Below are 20059 nucleotides of genomic sequence, written 5' to 3'. Positions count from 1 at the left end.
ACTTTGTAGATTTTGATTCCTTTGGTGTAGGAACTTCATCAGCTGGTTGGTTCTTCTCAACGAGCTTATCTTCGACATCAATCAATCGAAGTTCTAGAATTTTACCACTTCCCAATGCCACTACCTTGATATGTTCTTTACCCAAATTTCTTGGATTCTCAGCATCACTCGGTAATGTTCCTTGCGGTCTATTACGTAGCTCCATAGGTAACTGACCCATTTGGTTTTCCAAATTTTTCAATGTTGCTACTTCGCTTTGGATCAAAGCGTCATTCTTTGCCATGCATGCTTTCAACAAGTTCTCCAAACTGTTTGATGCCTCAGCTTGAGGTGGTTTTGGAGCTTGCTAATTAAACCCTTGAGATTGGTTGGGTCTTTTCTGCAATAAGTTGTTGTTCTGTCCATTTCCTTGGTTGCTCCAAGAAAAGTTAGGATGATTACGCCATGAAGGATTGTAGAAGTTGGACTGGGGTCCTTGTCCACTCCTATTTTGATATTGGTTCCCTACATAGTACACTGACTCGAGATTTGATGGACAATTCTCAAAAAAATGACCTTCCCCACACTTGGTGGCTGAACTGCAGAATTATTAGTACTATTAGCGGCTAACTGTTTTATCATAGAGGAAATAGACAATACTTGAGCTGATAACAAAGTGAGGGCGTCTACTTCATGAACATCGACTACACGTCCTCTTAAAGTTGTTCGATTTGTTACCCAGTGATAGTTATTATTCGCGATCCTCTCGATGATCTCATAAGCCTTATTATAAGACTTAGACAAAATTGCAACATTTGCAGAAGCATCTACCATCAATCTTGTATGTGCATTGAGAACATTATAGAATGTCTCCAACTGGATACAATGAGGAATCCCATGATGAGGACAGTTACAAAATGACTCATTGAATCGTTCCCAAGCCTCATACAAAGACTCGTCATCCAATTGTTCGAAAGTTGTGATCTCGTTCCTTAACTTAGCATTTTTGCTAGGTGGGAAATACTTAACCAAAAATCTCTCTGCTAATCTTTGCCATGTAGATATGGAACTTGGTGGCAATGAATTTAGCCATGCTCGTGCTCGATCTCGCAACGAGTACGAAAACAACTTCAACCTCAGTGCGTCTTCAGTTACACCGACTATCTTCAATGAATCACTCACCACCATAAACAATCGAAGGTGGAGATGTGGATCTTTTGTGGGCATACCACTAAATTGGCCCACCATTTGTAGTGTTTGAAACATCACTGGTTTCAATTCAAACTGGGTTGCCTCAATATCTAGCCTTCTAATTCCTGGGTTTAACTCACTGAAAAGTGGCACAGCATATTGTCTGATGCATCGATCCCTATCATCGGCAATGAGGATAGGATTTCGTACATGATCGGCTTCATTACCTTCGTCTTGATTTTGATTTCCAAGGTCCATCTCGACTTGTCTTTGAGCTTTTCATTCACGTCTTCTTTGTTTGAAAGTTCGCTCAATTTCAGGGTCTATAGAGAGTAAATTGATAATTTGATCTATGCTCATAAACACCTGAAAAGAAAATCACAAAAATTAAAAATAATAAGTTAGTAATGATAGAAATAAATCAAATTGAAAATAAATAATTTCACGAAAAAAAATGACTATGGCAACAGTTGACAATCCCTGGCAACGGCGCCAAAAACTTGTAACGCGTAGGTCTGTGCAAGTGTACACAATCGTTATCAAAAAGTAAGTAAGTATCGAGTTATCGTCTCCACAGGGATTGTATTTGTGCTAAGTCACTTAATTTGTTAAATTATATTAACAATTTGGTTAATAAAAGCACGATATAGTTGAGAAGTGGTGATTAAAATATATTAAACAAATGCAATGGTCCCTTATTCAAATTATCCCAAGTATGCAAACTATATGAATGAAATAGATTTTAGTAAAATTAAACACAATTTGCAACAATTATAACATAAATAAGCTAGGATAATTACTTTAATTAAACTCAATCTATTATCAACAAGCTTAATAACATTCAGAAAAACATTCCATGGCAACTCGATCTTTCATGAGTTTGGAAACAACATTAGGTCCTTTCGAAATCCTTTACTTAGTAAATACGCATTTTATTGATCCTTATTTACTAAGGGCTTCTTAGCATTCATGTGAGGTAACAGGGATGTGTCAGGTTTGAAACAATTTAATCACACAAATCTAAAAACTATGTAGATAATAGAGTTTGGTCAGAGTTGTTATGCAACCTTCAATTTAATCGGATCAGGATCCAAATTGAGCATGCACATTTCAATTATGTGTCCATTAGTCGTCATCTGGTCAGGATCGCTCAGCTAATTCAGGTGTACTTCAATCACGTATGAACGAGATACAAACTTGATTTTAATTGAAAACATGATCGATTGATGCACAAATATTATAAGCATGAATCAAATAAATATTATTTAATCAAAGCAATCATCCTAGCTTAAATAAAATTAAGCTAACATTGTTGTAAACAAGAACAAAGAACACATAGCAAACATCTTTATATTAAATTAAAGAAAACGAAGATTAAACCCAATTCAGAGTGGCTGTCACCCAAGACTCTGATTGACGAGGCTCATTTGTTCCTTTGCTTTGCTCTTTTGCTGATGGCTCTCCAAGGTTGCCGACCGAGGGTTCTTTAAGAGGCTTAATTGCTAAAATCTCTATGAAGAGATGATGCTAGGCATGGGAATTTAAAAGGCTAAGAGAATTTTGAGAAAAGAGAGAATGATGAATGATGAGAATGAATGAGGAATGATTGAGGGATGCTTGAGGGATGATGAATGAAGGAATGAGAGGGTCTTATTTATAGGTGAGGAGAGGGGGATAGTTTGTTAAAAATAATGGATGTTAACCTCTTCAAATCTCTTCAAATTGTGGCCGACCATGCTTAGTGGCTTTTGACTTGATTTTTTGCTTGATTTTTAAGCAATTTTGGATGTCACACAATTCAGGACTGAGACTCGGTCAATCGTAAATCTTTGGGCAAATCTCTAATTTCTTCAACACTGCAAGGACCTTGTGTAATTAAACCAAACAATGCTTTAAATGGACAGCCATGTGTAGCCGAATATTGGATTGCCTTGGTCTCGAATTTGGACGGTTTTGTAATCCAGCAAAGCTATCAAACCTATCCAGAATAAATCAACAAGTTAGAGGACCAAAGAATAAAATTTATCCAATTTAATTAATTAATTAAAACCTAAATTATTAATGAAATATTTAAAATGAATTATTAAATATAATTTTATATTTTATTATTTAATTTAATCATGCATGACCCACTTTATGTCTTAAAAAATATAACATATTCAAATTAATATAAAATAAGTCATTTATTGCATGAAAACTATATAATAAAGCATATAATCACATTCTAATAATTTCTATGTCCTAATTTCATATTTTCACATATTTCATTAATTTATTAAACAATTACTTAGTTTTAACAACGGATTTAAGTAAAAATGTGATAAATTACATAGGAAAAATCCTATATATTTTTCCATTTACATGTCTCAGGCCGTGTAACCTTCGAACTAGGGACACACGGCCGTGTCCTTGCCCGTGTAACCCATTGAGTAGGGTCACATAGCCGTGTGTCACACGCCCGTGTGCCAGGCCGTGTAACTCTTGAAATTGCCTCTCACGCCCGTGTGCCAGGCCATAGTCTAGGACGTGTAACTCACTGACTTGCATACAAAGAAACCTTTAGGAGACACACGGCTGTGTTGCCAGGCCGTGTGTCACACACAGCTGAGTCACACACCCGTGTCTGAGGCCTTGTAAACCTAAAATTCACCTAAAACAAGTCGTTGCACAAGCAATTCACACCTAACAAATCTAACCATTTAAACATGCATCCAATAAACCTAAACATCATTCCCCACTACACAAACATACCATTTTAATGTCCTATAATCAACCAACCAATGTACCATTCATAAACACCACAATTATATCAAAACATCAACAACTAAAACATATCAACATTGATCCATTTCTTGCATAGTAACTTAATCCATTCAGATACCAAAACATGCCACAAGTGTTCACTTTCATACCATTCTAATTATACTAAAAAGGAACCTATTTACAAGCATCATAAATACCTATTGACATAGTTTAGTAAAGTATCAAATTGTACCAAAACAACCTATTTAGCCACATATACATGCCACTACCCTAAGAGACACAAGAACTACCAACACCAATGGATAGTGTGAGCCGATTGATTGATCCTTCCAAAGTGTCAGCAACAGTACTCCACAAAAAAATGCACAGGAACCGTTTAGTTTACAAAACTTAGTAAGATCATAGTATTAATTTCAATCTAACACAATTATATACAAATAATATACTATTAGATTTTAGGGGTACCGAAGTACAAACAGGTACGTATGTGCAAACAGGGGTACCGAAGTACGAACAGGGGCATGTATGTACAAATAGGGGTACCAAAGTACAAACAGGGGCACAAATGTGCAAACAGGGGTACCGAAGTACGAACAGGGGCACGAATGTGTAAACAGGTGTATTGAAGTACGAATAGGGGCACGAATGTGCAAACATTCAATAATTAATTAATGACCTTTAGCTAAGGAACTAGAATGTAAAACTACGAATAGAAATTCATTTACTTATTGAAACATTATGAACTTACCTACTATTCGATTTCGACGAACACATAAGGACTAATCTGCTATTTTCCCTTTTCCTCGATTATTGTCTTTTTTTATCAAAGTTTTGCTCTATATGATAATTAAATATAATATATTAATCTCATACATATTCCACATATCATATAATATACACAACCCTTAACTTCTTATTATTTACACATTTTCCCTAAACTTTTACAATTTTTGTAATTTTGTCCTCTAACCCGAAAATCATCAAATTGACTAATCCTTAAATGAAAATCTAACAAAAGTCACTTAAAAATTCAACCAAATACCACAATTAAAGCTTCAAACGCATGGTTATCGTCAAAAAATTTCAAGATTCATCAATGGGAACTTTCAAAATTTTTAATAGATTCAAAAATGATGGTACGGGCTAGCTGGTCCTAGTTGCGATGATCTCAAAAACATAAAAATAATTAAAAACGAGCTTGAATACACTTAAGTGCAATAAAATGCACTTGACCGAATGCCCTAGCTCTTTCTATGGTGATTTTTCAGTGGAGATGATATCAAATGAAGAAGATGACATTATTTGTAACGCCCCAAAAATTTAAGTTTTTAATTTTTGCATGTTTTGACACAACTACTTGTTTGCTTCAGTGGTTAAGTGATTTGGGTGTGTTTGGGAGTGTTTAAGAAGCCTGGGTTCAAGTCTTGGCATTGATAGAATTTTTAGTTTTGCTTTTAAATGAATCTGGACATTGGTATATAAGGCCCACACTATTACTGTAGTGGGCTAAGGCCCACACTATTACTGCATTGGGCTAAGGCCCACACTATTATTGTATTGGGTTAAGGCCACATTGTTACTGTTTTGGGCTAAGGCCCACACTGCATCACATCAGATAGGCTCAGCCTGATCGACATTGCATGACTACTGATTGACTATTAGGGATTACACGCTGAGTTTTATAAACTCACCCTCTCCATTTAACTGTGCAAGTAATCTTCAGCCTTAGGCGATTCGGTGCTGCGAGAGACTAGGAGGTGGCACACGACTCCTGCTGTTCACGCTTGCTTATATTTTAATTTAAATTATAAGTTGGGTTTTGTTTTTGTAATAAGGCCTTTGAGTTGGTTTAAATTTTTAATTGGGCTTTTACTTACATATTTTAAACAGCTAGATAGTAGAAGACGACTTTTAAAAAAAATAATTACTAATTTCAAAGACACAAGTTTTAAACAATAGAATTTAAAAAGCTTCCGCGATTTTAGACCAACTTATTAAAACAATATCAGATAACCAGACAAACGTTTTGTCTAGTTGATTTGTTAAGCAATTAATAAAGGGGTTTATTGTAAGCTTAGAAGCAAACTTTTACCAACAAGTTAAATTTTAGAAAGACACTTCAATGTGATACGTCAGATTTGACCATAACGTCTAGGTCGGGTTTGGGGTGTTACATTATTTTTTATGTTATTATTAGTTTTATTTACTAATTTACCTTTTTGCCCTTTAAAAATTATCAAAATTTCAATAATACCAATCCATGTACATCCACTATCAACATATATGGTATAATTACCATTCCCGTCCATTAACTTTCACTTCTAAAGCTATTGACTCTCTTAACTATTAGAACTCAACTTTTTCAATTTATACGGTTTAGTCCTTTTCACTTAATTAAGCAATTAAACATTAAAATTTCTTAACGAAATTTTAATACGACCTTAATAAAATCCCGTAGACACTAAATAAATAATAAAATAATAATTGACTCATCAAAATTTTGGTTTCAAAACCACTATTTCGATATCACTGAAAAATGGGCTGTTATAACGGAACTCCTCCATCAGCCACAATATCAATCCCACCCCAATGCACATGCAAGATGTCATACAATCTCACACATAGTCATGAATTCAATACTGTCACATTTCTTTGGCATGATCAACACACCCTCATATTATCAACTACTTTCAGTAAATAGGATCATTTATCTAATTTTCAATTCACCATTAAGATGGTGTCGTTCAACATATCACAATCTCATATAACTTAAAATTCTTTTTCGAGTGCATGTATATTAATCTTTCAAATATTTCAAGCAAATCATTCATACAAATATATTGTGCATAAGCCACAATCTCATTTGAAATCATGCTACATACAATCAACATACATCATATCAACTAATCACCCACAATAATATCAATCACACAGTTATTCAGTCATTCTCACATTTTTGCTAACATGCCAAACAGTTAGGGCTCGAAGCGTACCTGGTTCGACCATTTAAAATTTGATCAATTAGCCATTTAACCAAGCCCAACTAGCAAGCTTAGTCATCAATTATATCATTTAAAAATAACATCAAAACATTCAAGTTAATGAGTTAAGACCCACATTTTAACTACGCTCTACTACAACTTGTGAATCTCGTGGTTTCTCCTTAAGAATTTAAAATGAACCTACATTAAAAATCATAATCTAAATAAATCAATATACCATTTAAACATCCCCCAAACATCGTTTATGGGTTCAATCCAATCATCACAATTATATCAATTTTTTAGATCCAAACTAGTTAGGTTTCTTACACTAGTTTGATGCGAATCGCACTCGTGAACGTCTATCGGCTTCACTGCAACACCCCTAACCCATATCCATCACCAGAATAGGGTTATGGAGCATTACCATACAAACAGATCATTTAAAATATGCATTTCATACATCATTATAACCGTATTACAAAACAATCATTCACATACATATCATCCCTAAATCAAGTCCTTGAGGCCCTAAAAAATACCTTAGAAATTATTTGAAACTAAATCGAAAACATTTAGATAGTTAAGAAAAATTCACAAAATTTTGACTACAGGGGTCACACGACTGTGTGGCCAGGCCGTGTAAGATTCGAAATAGCCCTACACGCCCATGTGTCAGGCCGTGTGCTAGGCCGAGTAACTACTTGACTTGCATGCAATAAAACCTACAAGGGACACACGACCGTGTCGCCAGGATGTGTGTTGCACATGGCTGAGTCAGACGCCCATGTCTCAGGCCATGTGGACATGAATTTGCCCAAATTCAAGCCATTTCCAACACCAAACCATGCTTACACCTAAAGGCATTTTGTGCACATAATCAAGACATAAAAACCTTACCTTAACATGCATATAATGACCAATTCAATAGCCTTAAAACAACCAACCAATATGTCATTTCAAGGCACTTCACAAGCAACATCAAAGCTTACCTACACATGCATATCTATTCACATTTTCATCATCAAACATAATTCAACTTCTAATCAAACATGCTAAAATTATTACTATTACCACTTCTATCACAAAATATGTCATTTGAAATATTCAAAACATGCAACATGATATAGTCACAATGACACAAACTAGCAAAGCATCAAAATTACTAACAAAGTTAACTTACAAAACGTATACATACCAAATCACTTTCAAACCATTTTCAAACTTAATAGCTTAGTTCAAATATGAACTGAAACATGTCACAAGTAACCATTTTCAAACTATCATCAATAGCCAAGTGAATCATATCAACAAGCACTTTAAAGTAATCCACATAACATAATTTGGTAAGGTATCAAGGTGTACCAAACCAATATAACTTTTCAAAGCTTACACATACCAAAACATCATTAACACACGCTATAATACCATTACAAATCTTCCTATACATGCCATTATAAACCTTAGCCAAAATACTCAACAACTACCAAATTGTCCAATGGTAAATGTGATAGATCTCTGACGAACTTCCAACTGATTGAGCTTTCGATACTCTGTAAAGTAAAGAAAAGTAATTACGTAAGCAATGAATGCTTAGTAAGCTCATATAAACTTTAACAGAATATATCATTTCAATAATGAACTTTACAAAATTATATAAACCTTTACCAACGTCATAGGATTAATAAAGCCTATATAACACCACCAAACTCTCAAGTTAGCATACTTGTTCAAGATACATATGAAATCAACCATATATATATAAACATAACATTTAATTCATCATTGTTACCATACGATCATGTTTCATTCCATTTGCTTACTTACCATTTCCAATACCATGAGTTTAATATAAGCTTATTCAAACATCATCAAACTCACATGCTAGTAGATTTATTAACAATCATATAAACTCAATTATAACATAAATGGCTTTCACGAATACATTACATAAGCACCAACCTTTTTCTTATAATTATGAACATTTCCATTAAGTCACTTACCATTCCATTCCTTTTCTTACTCATTTCATTTGCATAGTACAAAGTATAAACATAAAAATCAACCATATGTATTCCTATCATCCACAATCTCAACCAATAAATCACATACATTAAATTTGATACTCAAACGTATAGCAAATCCATCAAATTCATTAAACAAATTACCTTACCGAGATTTTCAATTCGAGAAATGACTTACAGATAGCAACAAATCGCCAGTCCAACCATAACACGCCAGATGCTCCTTCGAGCCAATCCCTCTAAAACACATCAAATGCTCACAAGAGCTAGTCTAACCGAAACACGCCAATGCTCATAAGAGCTAGTCCAACAGAAACAGGTCAATGCTCATAAGAGCTAGTCCAACCGAAACAAGCCAAACAGAGAGTATAACACGAGAGTTCGCAACAAATGTTGAACCTCGATTTACTCGAGAAATAAATATATACATCCCTCCAAACCATCTCCACTCCAATCCCCCACAACACACCATATCACGACTATACTCTACCCCGCATTCAATCCAATCCGAACATCAAATTTAATAACATATCTCAAATAATCATTCATTATCAACAGTTGAATATATATATTATATCATGTTATACTATTCAACAATTCATATAGATGTTAAATTTTAAACCGCACGAATTTACCTGGACTGAATTGTAGTAGTTGTAGAAGTTTAGGGACTATTCCATAATTTTTCCTTTTCCACGAGTATCTACAAGATCTTGATCTAAAATGTGAAATTTCTCAATTATCAGCTTAAATTTCACATTCTAATCCATTTTACAATTAATACCCTTCTATTTTTAATTTATATCATTACCCCAAACTTTTATAATTTTTGCAATTTAGTCCCTTAACTCGAAAATTTTCAAATTAACCATTTTATCAAGTCAATATTCTATCCAAATATACTAGGCCCTTAAAAGTTCCTAATGAACATTAAATTCACTATCAAACCCTAAAATTTGACAATTTCACAATTTAATCCTAAAATCAAAATCTAACAAAAATCATTTTACAAAATCATTAAACAACATAATCAAAGCTCCAAATACATGGTATTCATCATAAACATTAAAAATCCATTAATGGAAACTTCAAAAAATTTTAACAGAATAAAAAACGAAGGTACGAGCTAGATGGACCTAGGATATCAAAAATATAAAAATTACAAGAAATAAGTGAGAATTAAGCTCACAAGCATAAGGATGAAAGAACCAAAGCTTGAAGCTCTCCCTAATGGTGAATCCGGCCATGGTTGAAGAAAATTGAATAGGATTTTTTTAGTTTTTCAATTTGTTTTTACTTAATTTCAAGTTATTTACCATTTTACCACTAATTACATAATATTTTTATCTTTTTCCTTACTAATGTCATCCCACCACATTAATTAAGGCCTAATTACTATATAGCTACTTTATCAATTAATAATTAAGCTATTTAGTCACTAAATGCATTAATTAACAAAATTTGCACCGTTTACAATTTAGTCCTTTTTAATTAATTAACCTTCTAAACATTTAAATTTCTTAACGAAACTTTAATACGACCTTAATATCACTCCATAAATATTTAATAACATACTTACGGCTTGGCTTATAGAAATGAGGTCCCGTACCTCATTTTCTAAAACCACTTGACTTTAAGGTCATACCACTTGAACCTAATTGTTCTCTCAAATAACATAAATTACCAATTCAACATTTATTTTAATATCATATTTGACTTGTGAATATTAAATACTAGTATTTACGAACTTGCATGTCGGATTTGTGGTCCTGAAACCACTGTTTCAGACACCACTGAAAAGCAGGTTGTTACATTCACTACTGATTTGGAGCGTTTAAGTCGACACCTAGCACATTTAAATACTAAAAAATAAGAAACTAATCCAATATTTAAATCTTTAAGTCAACCAATTAACAATTTTCCCAACATCAAAACCAAAACTACACACTAGCCCATAATCAACCACACTTACGCTTCCCAAATTATCAAATCTAAGTCGCTGATTGATCAAGATTGATTTTTCCTAAATTATACATGATTAAAGTTTGGTTAAGAAAGGTTCAAGAACCGAAAATTTTTTTGGAAATATATGAGAAAAATTAAAGAAACAACAGCCCTATTTTGTGCCTCTAGGCTCGGCTCACCATCACCAATGGTGGTAAAATCGAGGCTAATTTAAAACCACAATTGAAATCACTTTAAAGGCTGGAAGAATAACCATTAAATCTTTAAAAATTACCCCAATTAAAGATCTAGAAAATTGGTTATTTTATTGAAAGATCCATCAAGAAAAACAAAAAAAAATGGAACTTACTCAAGCAAGAAGATAGAGGTGGCAAAGGAGGTCTTTTGGGGCATTATGGAGGGCAATCGTGAGTGCTAAAATTTCAGATTTAAGGCTGAAAATTTTATGATAAAAGGACAGTAATAAGAGGAAAAGAATGGTGCAAGAATCTATTGCAGAAAGAAGAGAAGTTGATGGTGAATCTTAGTGGCTTGGGCGGTGACATACAAGGGAAGAAAGAAATAAAATTGAAGAGAAAATAGGAGTGAAAGAGGGTGAACGGCTAGGGTAGGGAAAAATTGACTTAAAGGCTAAAAAATACAAGAAAAATTGTATTTATACCTAGGGTTCAAGGCTTGGGCGGCAAAATTTTAGCAAAAATTAAGCTATTTTGCAAGGGAAGGGATCAAACTTGGGACCTTAATCTAATTTTCATGCTTTCTCATATTTCTTTTAACCACTAGGCTATTTCCTCATTCTTGAAACAATTTTGCAATATTTACTTTAAAAACATGGCATGTCACATACATGCAAAATTTGCAAAATAATAAAAATGGTGCGAGAGAAGGGATTTGAACTTGGGTTTCACGGAACATTTCACTAACACTTAACCAACAAACTAATACCTCATTTATTTCCTAAAAATACACAGATAATCTCAAAAATTAAGGCATAACCACTCTCTCTCGATTCATAAACCTGATTCTACTAACCCCTGATTTTTGGGACGTGACACATCCTTTATGTTATACGTGTATGATCTTTGGAAGGGTTTAGGTAATGTATTAAGTGATGTAATGTATGATTTCTTTTTGAACTCACTAAGTTCATTTGAACTTACTTTGTTATCATTTTTCCTTTTTAGGATTTACTGACTGAAGGAAGATTTTTATTCAAGGACTATGTCAGAATGTTGTTAAGATTGTGAGATGACTGCTTTGTGTTTGTATCATACATGTCTTATGGGGGTGGCACATAGGTGTATTTTGAAAATGGTGTGTACAAAGAACTTCTATTTTGATGAGGTTTTTATCAAGTAATAATATTTGGGTTTAAGTCAATACATTCTATTTATGAAGTTACCATATTTGAATTTATACGTCCTATGAATTATGTTTTATTTTCAAATTGATGATATTTCCTTAACCTTAACATAATAGCAGCCAGGGGTGAAGCCAAAATTTTTTTTAAAGGAGTCGAAATTAAATTATAATTTTTACTATAGTAAAAATGCAATATTTAAAAGATTAAATCAAAATTTTATTATATTTAAAGGGGGTCAAAATGCAATTTTACCTTTACTAAGGTCAAAATGGAAAATTGGACCGGGGGCCCTACCAGCCCCCTTAGATTCGCCCCTGATAGCAACTAAATAAAAAATATATATATATTTATAACTTTGTAAGAATTCTTCAAAGCTTCCACCGAAATGTTTTCAAGTCGGTTTGTTTTCAAGTAGTAATACACCATTCTCGAATCCTATTATAGGATTAGGTTTGGGGTGTTACAATAAAAATAAATTGATGTATTCATTTATTTAAATGTGTAAAATTGAATCAAAATTAAAATTTTATATATACATTTGAACTAAAATAAAAGTTTAATATGTATAATTACACAAAATCAAAGTTTATTTATCAAATTATATCTTGAATTAAATTTCATATATAGTTTTGATATTTATCTCTAATAATTATAAATTTATAATTAAAATTAAATAATAATTTTTAATTAATAAATAATAATATGAGCAGAATTGGATGATAAGAATATTTTTATCCAAGACTGAATCCGAATCAAAACGCTAGGCCCTTGAACAGAAGCCCACATAAACTGGAACGGATACAGCCCGCATTGCCTGAAAGAGGCACCAATATAAACTCAGCACAATTTCTCTAGGGTTTCAAGGCTGTTTCTTCTTTGCTCTCTTCTGCACCTGGAATACAAAAACAAATCGAAAGGGCCTCCACGTGCTTTTGCTCCCTTACTTGGCAGCCATGGTACATTTTTTCTTTCTCTTTCTCTTTCTTTATACCTGCGTACGCATATGCGTATGTGCACGACTGAAGTTCTATTTTGTTTCTTTGGATAGATTATTCCAGAGAAGAACCGCAGAGAAATCTGCAAATACCTATTTCAAGGTTCGTATGCTATTTTTCCGTTTCTTATTTGCTTGATTGGTTTAGTAACACTAGATTAATTCTCATTTCATTGTGACTAGTCTTATTATGTACACACTTGTTGATGACAAAATGAAGTTAGTTTTTATTTTTATCTTTAAATTTATGCTGTTAAGAAGCACTTAACAGAGTTAGGATTTTTAGTTTTAGTTTTGCCCATGTTTATTTTGATACCTCAAAGCAGATCTCAGCAGATTATTGTCTCGTGTTTCTCATTGTAAATTGCTTGTGCCTTTATAGAGGGAGTTTGCTATGCAAAGAAGGATTACAATCTTGCAAAGCACCCCGAGATCGATGTACCCAATTTGCAGGTCATTAAACTGATGCAGAGCTTCAAGTCCAAGGAATATGTCCGCGAGACTTTTGCTTGGATGCACTACTACTGGTACCTTACTAATGATGGAATTGAGTTTCTCAGAACTTACCTTAATCTTCCATCCGAAATTGTTCCTGCTACTTTAAAGAAATCTGCAAGGCCCCCGGGTAGGCTAGGCGGCCCAACTGGTGATCGCCCTCGGTAATGCATCTTGTGATTGTTATCTTTATTGTTCCTTGCTTTGTTTGAAATTCAATCTTTCTCTTTTAGTTTGTTTGTGGTTGTGAGTGAATTTAAGTCTTTTGCTTGTCTCAATTTTAGGGGTCCTCCTCGCTTTGAAGGAGACCGACCAAGGTTTGGTGACAGAGATGGGTACCGTGGAGGTCCTCGTGGGGGTGACTTTGGTGGTGATAAGGGAGGTGCCCCAGCAGATTTCCAACCATCATTCAGGGTAATATTAAATTTGGTCTCAGAGTTTGATGGATTAGAAGGATTGAATTTATTTCTATGTTATTATTAATTTGGTTGAAGTTCCTTTTTTATTATGGTTGTTGATTTTGTATGCATCAACAATTTAAAGTGCTTCACAATCAGTTTGGTATCTTCTTGCTGCTTTAGTTGCATGTTAAATTTAGGCAATGAAAAGCATTCAAGAATATACATATAATAATTATAGTGCTTAATTATTTTCGCACTGACTGAACATTCTTCCCTTGGTGTGATGACTTATGAGAACAATTTCTGAATGGAATTCATTTTGCTTAGACATGGTAAAGATGAAAGTATTCAGATATGTTGTTCATTGTGTATCGGTTATAGTGGTTATTATGGCAATATCGGGTTTTGAGTAGAACTCAGATTTCCTTATTCAGAGGTGCTAAACTATTCAGATATGTTGTTCATTGTGTATCGGTTATAGTGGTTCTTATGGCAATAATGGGTTTTGAGTAGAACTCAGATTTCCTTATTCAGAGGCGCTAAACTGTAATTTTTGTTGTTATGTTGGACATGTGGTGATGTGTGTTGTTTTGACTAATGCCAAGTCTCACTTATGCTTGGCACTGGTAACTGATGGCTACTTGCATTAATGATTTTGATTCTGTTTTTCTGTTGTGCAGGGTCCTGGTGGAAGGCCTGCCTTTGGTCGTGGAGGTGGAGGTTACAGTGCAGCTCCATCTGGTTTGGGTTCGGGTTTTGCTTGAAGCCAATGCTTATCTTTGCCTGGTTCTTTTTAAAGCATAGTATTTAAAAATCTTAGAGCTAATTCCTTTGTTGCCATAGTATTTTTTAGCCGGGTTCAATGTGGAGCTTGTGAAATCTATAATTTTGTTTGTAGTTTGTGGAAATGGAACTCTTGTTGCTCACTTTTTTACGTTAATTTAGCTATTATATAGACATTGTGAACATTGTTCAAGGGTAAATTTTATATAGCAACATTTGCCATTTTCTTTTGATAAAAATTTAGTTGTGTAGAAAAAACTTGTATAGAAATATCATTAGTACAAAATCATAAATTTGTACGTGACAATTTTCAGTCACCACCAAGGAACAAATTAAATAACTCGAAACAAGTCATTGGTTGTTTAAAATAGTAGATAATTATTTTAGTAAAGAACTATTAAAATTATGGTAAAATAGCCTTAAATATTGTAGTATTAAATTGAAAAATGGCAAAATAGCTTTAGATATTGTAATATTAAATTGAAAATTTTTCAATAAATTTATTAGAGTAAAACCTATGATTTATATTAAATAAGATATAGAAGAATTTGATATACAAATTAAGGAGTTACTAGAAAAGAATTAATAAAAAATTAATAGTTCACATTCTATTCCAACCTTTATGATTAGAAATCATGTAGAAATAAAAAGAGGAAAAGCTAGTATGGTCATTAATTATAAAAGATTAAATCAAAATATTATTTTTTTATGGTTATTTTATTCCAAGAAAAGATGTTTTAATTAATCAAGCAAAATATTTTAGTAAATTTGACTGCAAGTCGAGATTCTGGCAAATCATGCTAATAGAAGAATCCAAACTTTTAATAGCCTTTAGTGAACCCAATGGACATTATCAATGAAAAGTGATGTCATTTGGATTATGTAATGCACCACAAATATTTCAAAGATGAATGAATTCTATTTTTAATAAATATAAGAAATTTTGTGTAGTTTATATAGATGATATTTTGATATTTTCAGATACTCTAGAATTACATAGAAAACATTTAAAAATTATTTCTCAATAATTTATAAAACATGGAATCATATTAAGCCCTAAGAAAATAGAGCTAGAAAAAAGAAATATAATTTTAGGATTAAAATTATCTACGATAGTTTTAAACTACAAGATCATATTATAGTAAAATAAAAGAATTTCCTAAAAGATTGAAGATAAAAGCAGCTTCAACAATTTCTTGTAATTATAAATTATAGAAGAAATTTCTTTCCAATCTATTAGAAAAATAAGTATGTCATATGAAAAAAAAGAAGATAAAATCCTTTATATGGTCTAAAACAAACTCGAAATTATAAAAAAATTAAAATCTAAAATCAATCGATTCTAAAAATTTTTTATCCAAGGAGATAAATTAATTTTGAAACAAATGCAAATTAATTTTGAAACAAATGCCTCACAAAATCATTGGGGATGCACTTTAAAAGCAAGAATAATAAATAATGAAGAATTAATATGTGGATATAGTTGAGGAAAATTTAAACCAAATGAAATTAATTGTCATATTTGAAAAAGAATTATTAGCTATAAAGAAATGAATAAAAATTTTCTTAGTACTTGAAGAATTTATCATAAAAACTTATAATCAGGTAGTTAAACATTTCCTTACTAATAAAAGTTTGGAAACTGTACTAAGAAGAATTAAATGGTATAATGAATTATGTGCTTTTAATTTTGAAGTTTTATATGTCAAAGGTACTGACAATATTATTGCTAATTATCTTAACAAGCCTTATGGATTGAGGTAAACAACCTCTAGAAAAAATTGGTGAGTGGACTACAGTCAATAAAAAGCCCAACAAAGGGAACACATTCAAATAAAAACAAAAATCCTAATCAAGGATTTGTGACAATACATTCTCAAATACCATTTTATACTAATCAAGGATATTATGTTCCATATCAAATGGTAAGACAACCAGTTAGAATTTCAACTCAATTATCATTTACATCACAATCGGTAAGTCAACTACATTGGTCACAATATTCAAATTCAGCGTACCAAACTAGTTATGTGAAATTATTCGAGGAGCAGAAAAATTTTGTGAGACAAAAAATTTGTTGAAACCACAACAAATTCAGGAAATAAAAGATTTTTATAATCCAGACTTACCATTAGAATTAGAGTTTTATTAATGAAATATGGAAAAATCATATTACAGAGCAAAGAGAAAACTTTAGAAGAGCTTTTACTAAGCTTTCACAATTTTCAGTTGAAAAAACAACTAAAGAACAAGCCTTTTTTTTTTTTTTTCATTTCAGGGCCGAATATGCTAGTTTTCACATCTAGGATTTACATATACAACATATATTACTGTAAGGGTAAATTTCTTATTTCTTATTATTGAGCTTATAATATATAATATATAATTTATATTAGATGTTAGAATATTAATTAATTTATATATTTTATTTATAATATATTAGATTATTATATTAATATTATATTAATATTATTGATATATTTCTATTTTATTTATTTCCTTTTATATTATTTATCTATTTCTATTTCATTTATTTCATTTTCATTTAGAATTTTGATTAAAAAAAGTAAGGAATTATAAACTTGAAAAATACGGATCGAGTTATGCCATACATATGAAAGAATATAGAATCATGATGTATTTGGCAAATCAAATACCATGGTCTAATAAGGAACCTTTCGGATTCATTGATAATTTTTTGAAAGATTTCTTTGAAAAAGTTTCATTAACTCCTCATTTATGTCGAGTAGACCTTGTTGTTGTGAGAATTCTTAATTCATAAGTTGTAGGGAGAGACTTATGTCACCACAAACAGAGACTAAAGCAAGTATTGGAATCAAAACTGGTGTTAAAGACTATAAATTGACTTATTATACTCATGAATATGAAGTCAAAGATACTGATATCTTGGCAGCCTTCCGAGTAACTCCTCAACCTGGAGTTCCACTTGAGGAAGTAAGGGCCACTGTAGCTGTTGAATCTTCTACTGGTACATGGACACCTATATGGACCAGTGGGCTTACCAGCCTTGATCGTTACAAAGGGCGATGCTGCCACATTGAGCCTATTCCTAGAGAAGAAGATCAATATATATGTTACCCATTCCAAATTTCATTCCAATCAAACGATCAGCGTCTACCAATATATCTTGCGGTAACAAAAATGTATTATTCTAAGGTATATTAAGATTCAATCTCTGGTTCATATTTCATCGACTAATCCTTCTTAATTCACATCTGTGCTGAAATAATTTCTTTTGTAATTCCTTACACAAGGATTCAGAAAATGCTGGATCTCTGCCTACACAAGAAAATTGTTGATAAAACTTCAAAATGGCATTTTCTTTTGACCCAATTTTTTTCCTTATCGGTCAGGAAAGACAAGAAAATCTCAGGGTAGCAAACATTCTCTAGAATTTCTCTTAGATATACAATAAGGAGTTTTCAATCATGCTACTTCTTGTGGACTGACTCCATGATTAAGGGTGAGTTTGGATGGGTGGTGCGTTTACTGCATGTTAGTGTAAAACAATGATGGCGGTGAGATTAGATACTGAGTAACATCAGTAGCGTGAGACAAAAAGCAAGCTAAACGCACCGCACCGCACCCAATCGCCCATCCAAACCCACCCTAAGTAATTGTGAATTATCAGAGAAATGCTTCTGGACATAATTGCAATTACTAGGGTCTAATTGTATATGTCTGGCTGGTCCCTCCGCTAGCTCAATAAAAGCTTGATCAGACTACATTTGAATTAGAGGAAAATTCTACGACTTTGGAAATGATTTAATTGAGTAAATTAGGTGGTTGTAAGAATTGTTCAACTAGAGAATTTGATTAAAGAAATTTCTTGAAAATTAATTTGGAAAATCTAAGTGATTTTTGGGAAAATTAATTTTGATCAAGTAAAATTAAATTAATCAAATTAATTAAAATTAATATGATATTTTTAGAAATTAATTTTCAAGTATTAATATGATATTTTTAGAAATTAATTTTCAAGTCAGACAATTGACCCAATGGGTAATTGAACTTGAAAATTAGACTTGAGATCGTAAATTGGGCTCGGGAGCCCAAAATCGAGACCAAGACCCAAAACATAGTTGTACCATGCCCGATGTGTGAAATCGGTCTAACGGTCCAATCGGTGGCTAGATTGGACTGGTCAGGTTGTCACTGATTCGGACCGAACCGACAGTAACTGAAGTAGCTCGGGGTGCTGTAAAGGTGTCGCACCTGCATCACCAGACACGACAGTGTAGGGGGCTACGATGGCGGCATTCCGGTGGCCGGTGATGGTTGGTCTTCGATGGTTGAGTAGTGGAAAAGTTACACTCCTACTAGGACTCTACTAGAGAATTTGATTTCAGATTAACTATTCCAAAAATAATATTATTTTAATAGTTTAATATGAAATTTAATTTAATACTTATCTTAATAGTATTTTATTAATTTAATGTTTATCTAAAATTCTATTATTTTAATAAAATTTAATATTAAATGTAATCTAATATTTATCTTGATAAATATTATATTAATTTAATATTAAAGTGATTAATTTTAATCATAGTTGAACTTTCTAAACTCTCCCTATATAAAGAAAGCCTTGTGTCATTATTTTACGCACATTTGAATTCAAGAGAAAGTTATAGAGAGAAAATTTTCTTTTATTTCAGAAAATTTCTAGAGATATTTTTCTGATTTATAACTTTGCCCAAAAATTTAGAGAAATTGTGAAAGTACCCCATTGGTAATTTTTGTGAAAATTTTTTCTGATTCGAAGCGAGCCCACACTCGACAGAGATGAGCTTGAGGATAGCGGAGAAGACTACTCGGTCAAAGCACTCATCCTAGACGAATCGAAAATGTCCAGTTTTGATTAAGTATTTATTACTTTAAATATCACAACCAAGATCTTGTTTTAGAAAAATTTTTAAAACTCGGTTTTGCCTAAATTTATTTTCCGCTACGTTTTTTCAAACCCGTTTTTTCCAACATGGTGACAGGTTCATGTAAGGATGGTAGTGGACAAACTTCTTCAACACCCAAATCGCCAAATAACAAGAGAAAGGCTTATCCCAACCATCTGGGAACACAAGAATCAGTTGCAAGAAACATGA

General features: G+C 32.4%; 2 protein-coding genes and 1 non-coding gene across 3 annotated transcripts; all 3 read left to right on the top strand.

The window, feature by feature from the left end:
• Positions 1-871: 871 nt before the first annotated feature.
• Positions 872-978, top strand: LOC128032896 (small nucleolar RNA R71). Its single transcript, XR_008189237.1, has one exon. It is a non-coding gene; the product is annotated as a small nucleolar RNA R71 (small nucleolar RNA).
• Positions 979-13073: 12095 nt separating this feature from the next.
• On the top strand, positions 13074-15178 carry LOC105798569 (40S ribosomal protein S10-1). The gene is made up of 5 exons (XM_012628688.2): positions 13074-13222; positions 13315-13363; positions 13643-13919; positions 14040-14169; positions 14837-15178. The coding sequence occupies exons 1-5, from the start codon at positions 13220-13222 to the stop codon at positions 14918-14920; spliced, it is 543 nt and encodes a 180-aa protein (XP_012484142.1). The 5' UTR covers positions 13074-13219; the 3' UTR covers positions 14921-15178.
• A 2560-nt stretch (positions 15179-17738) lies between these two features.
• On the top strand, positions 17739-18259 carry LOC128032563 (ribulose bisphosphate carboxylase large chain-like). Its single transcript, XM_052621177.1, has 2 exons — positions 17739-18116; positions 18215-18259. The coding sequence occupies exons 1-2, from the start codon at positions 17739-17741 to the stop codon at positions 18257-18259; spliced, it is 423 nt and encodes a 140-aa protein (XP_052477137.1).
• The last annotated feature ends 1800 nt before the right edge of the window (positions 18260-20059 follow it).

This window comes from Gossypium raimondii, chromosome 9 (genome assembly GCF_025698545.1).
Source record: "Gossypium raimondii isolate GPD5lz chromosome 9, ASM2569854v1, whole genome shotgun sequence".
NCBI classification, from domain to species: Eukaryota; Viridiplantae; Streptophyta; class Magnoliopsida; order Malvales; family Malvaceae; genus Gossypium; species Gossypium raimondii.
This window is presented reverse-complemented; position numbering and strand designations above follow the sequence as displayed.

Coding starts and splice junctions, on each gene's coding strand:
- LOC105798569 (XM_012628688.2), top strand. Junction 13,364..13,642: donor CTGCAAATACCTATTTCAAG/GTTCGTATGCTA, acceptor GTGCCTTTATAG/AGGGAGTTTGCTATGCAAAG. Junction 14,170..14,836: donor ATTTCCAACCATCATTCAGG/GTAATATTAAAT, acceptor TCTGTTGTGCAG/GGTCCTGGTGGAAGGCCTGC.
- LOC128032563 (XM_052621177.1), top strand. CDS start 17,739: ATGTCACCACAAACAGAGACTAAAGCAAGTATTGGAATCAAAACTGGT. Junction 18,117..18,214: donor CAAAAATGTATTATTCTAAG/GTATATTAAGAT, acceptor TCCTTACACAAG/GATTCAGAAAATGCTGGATC.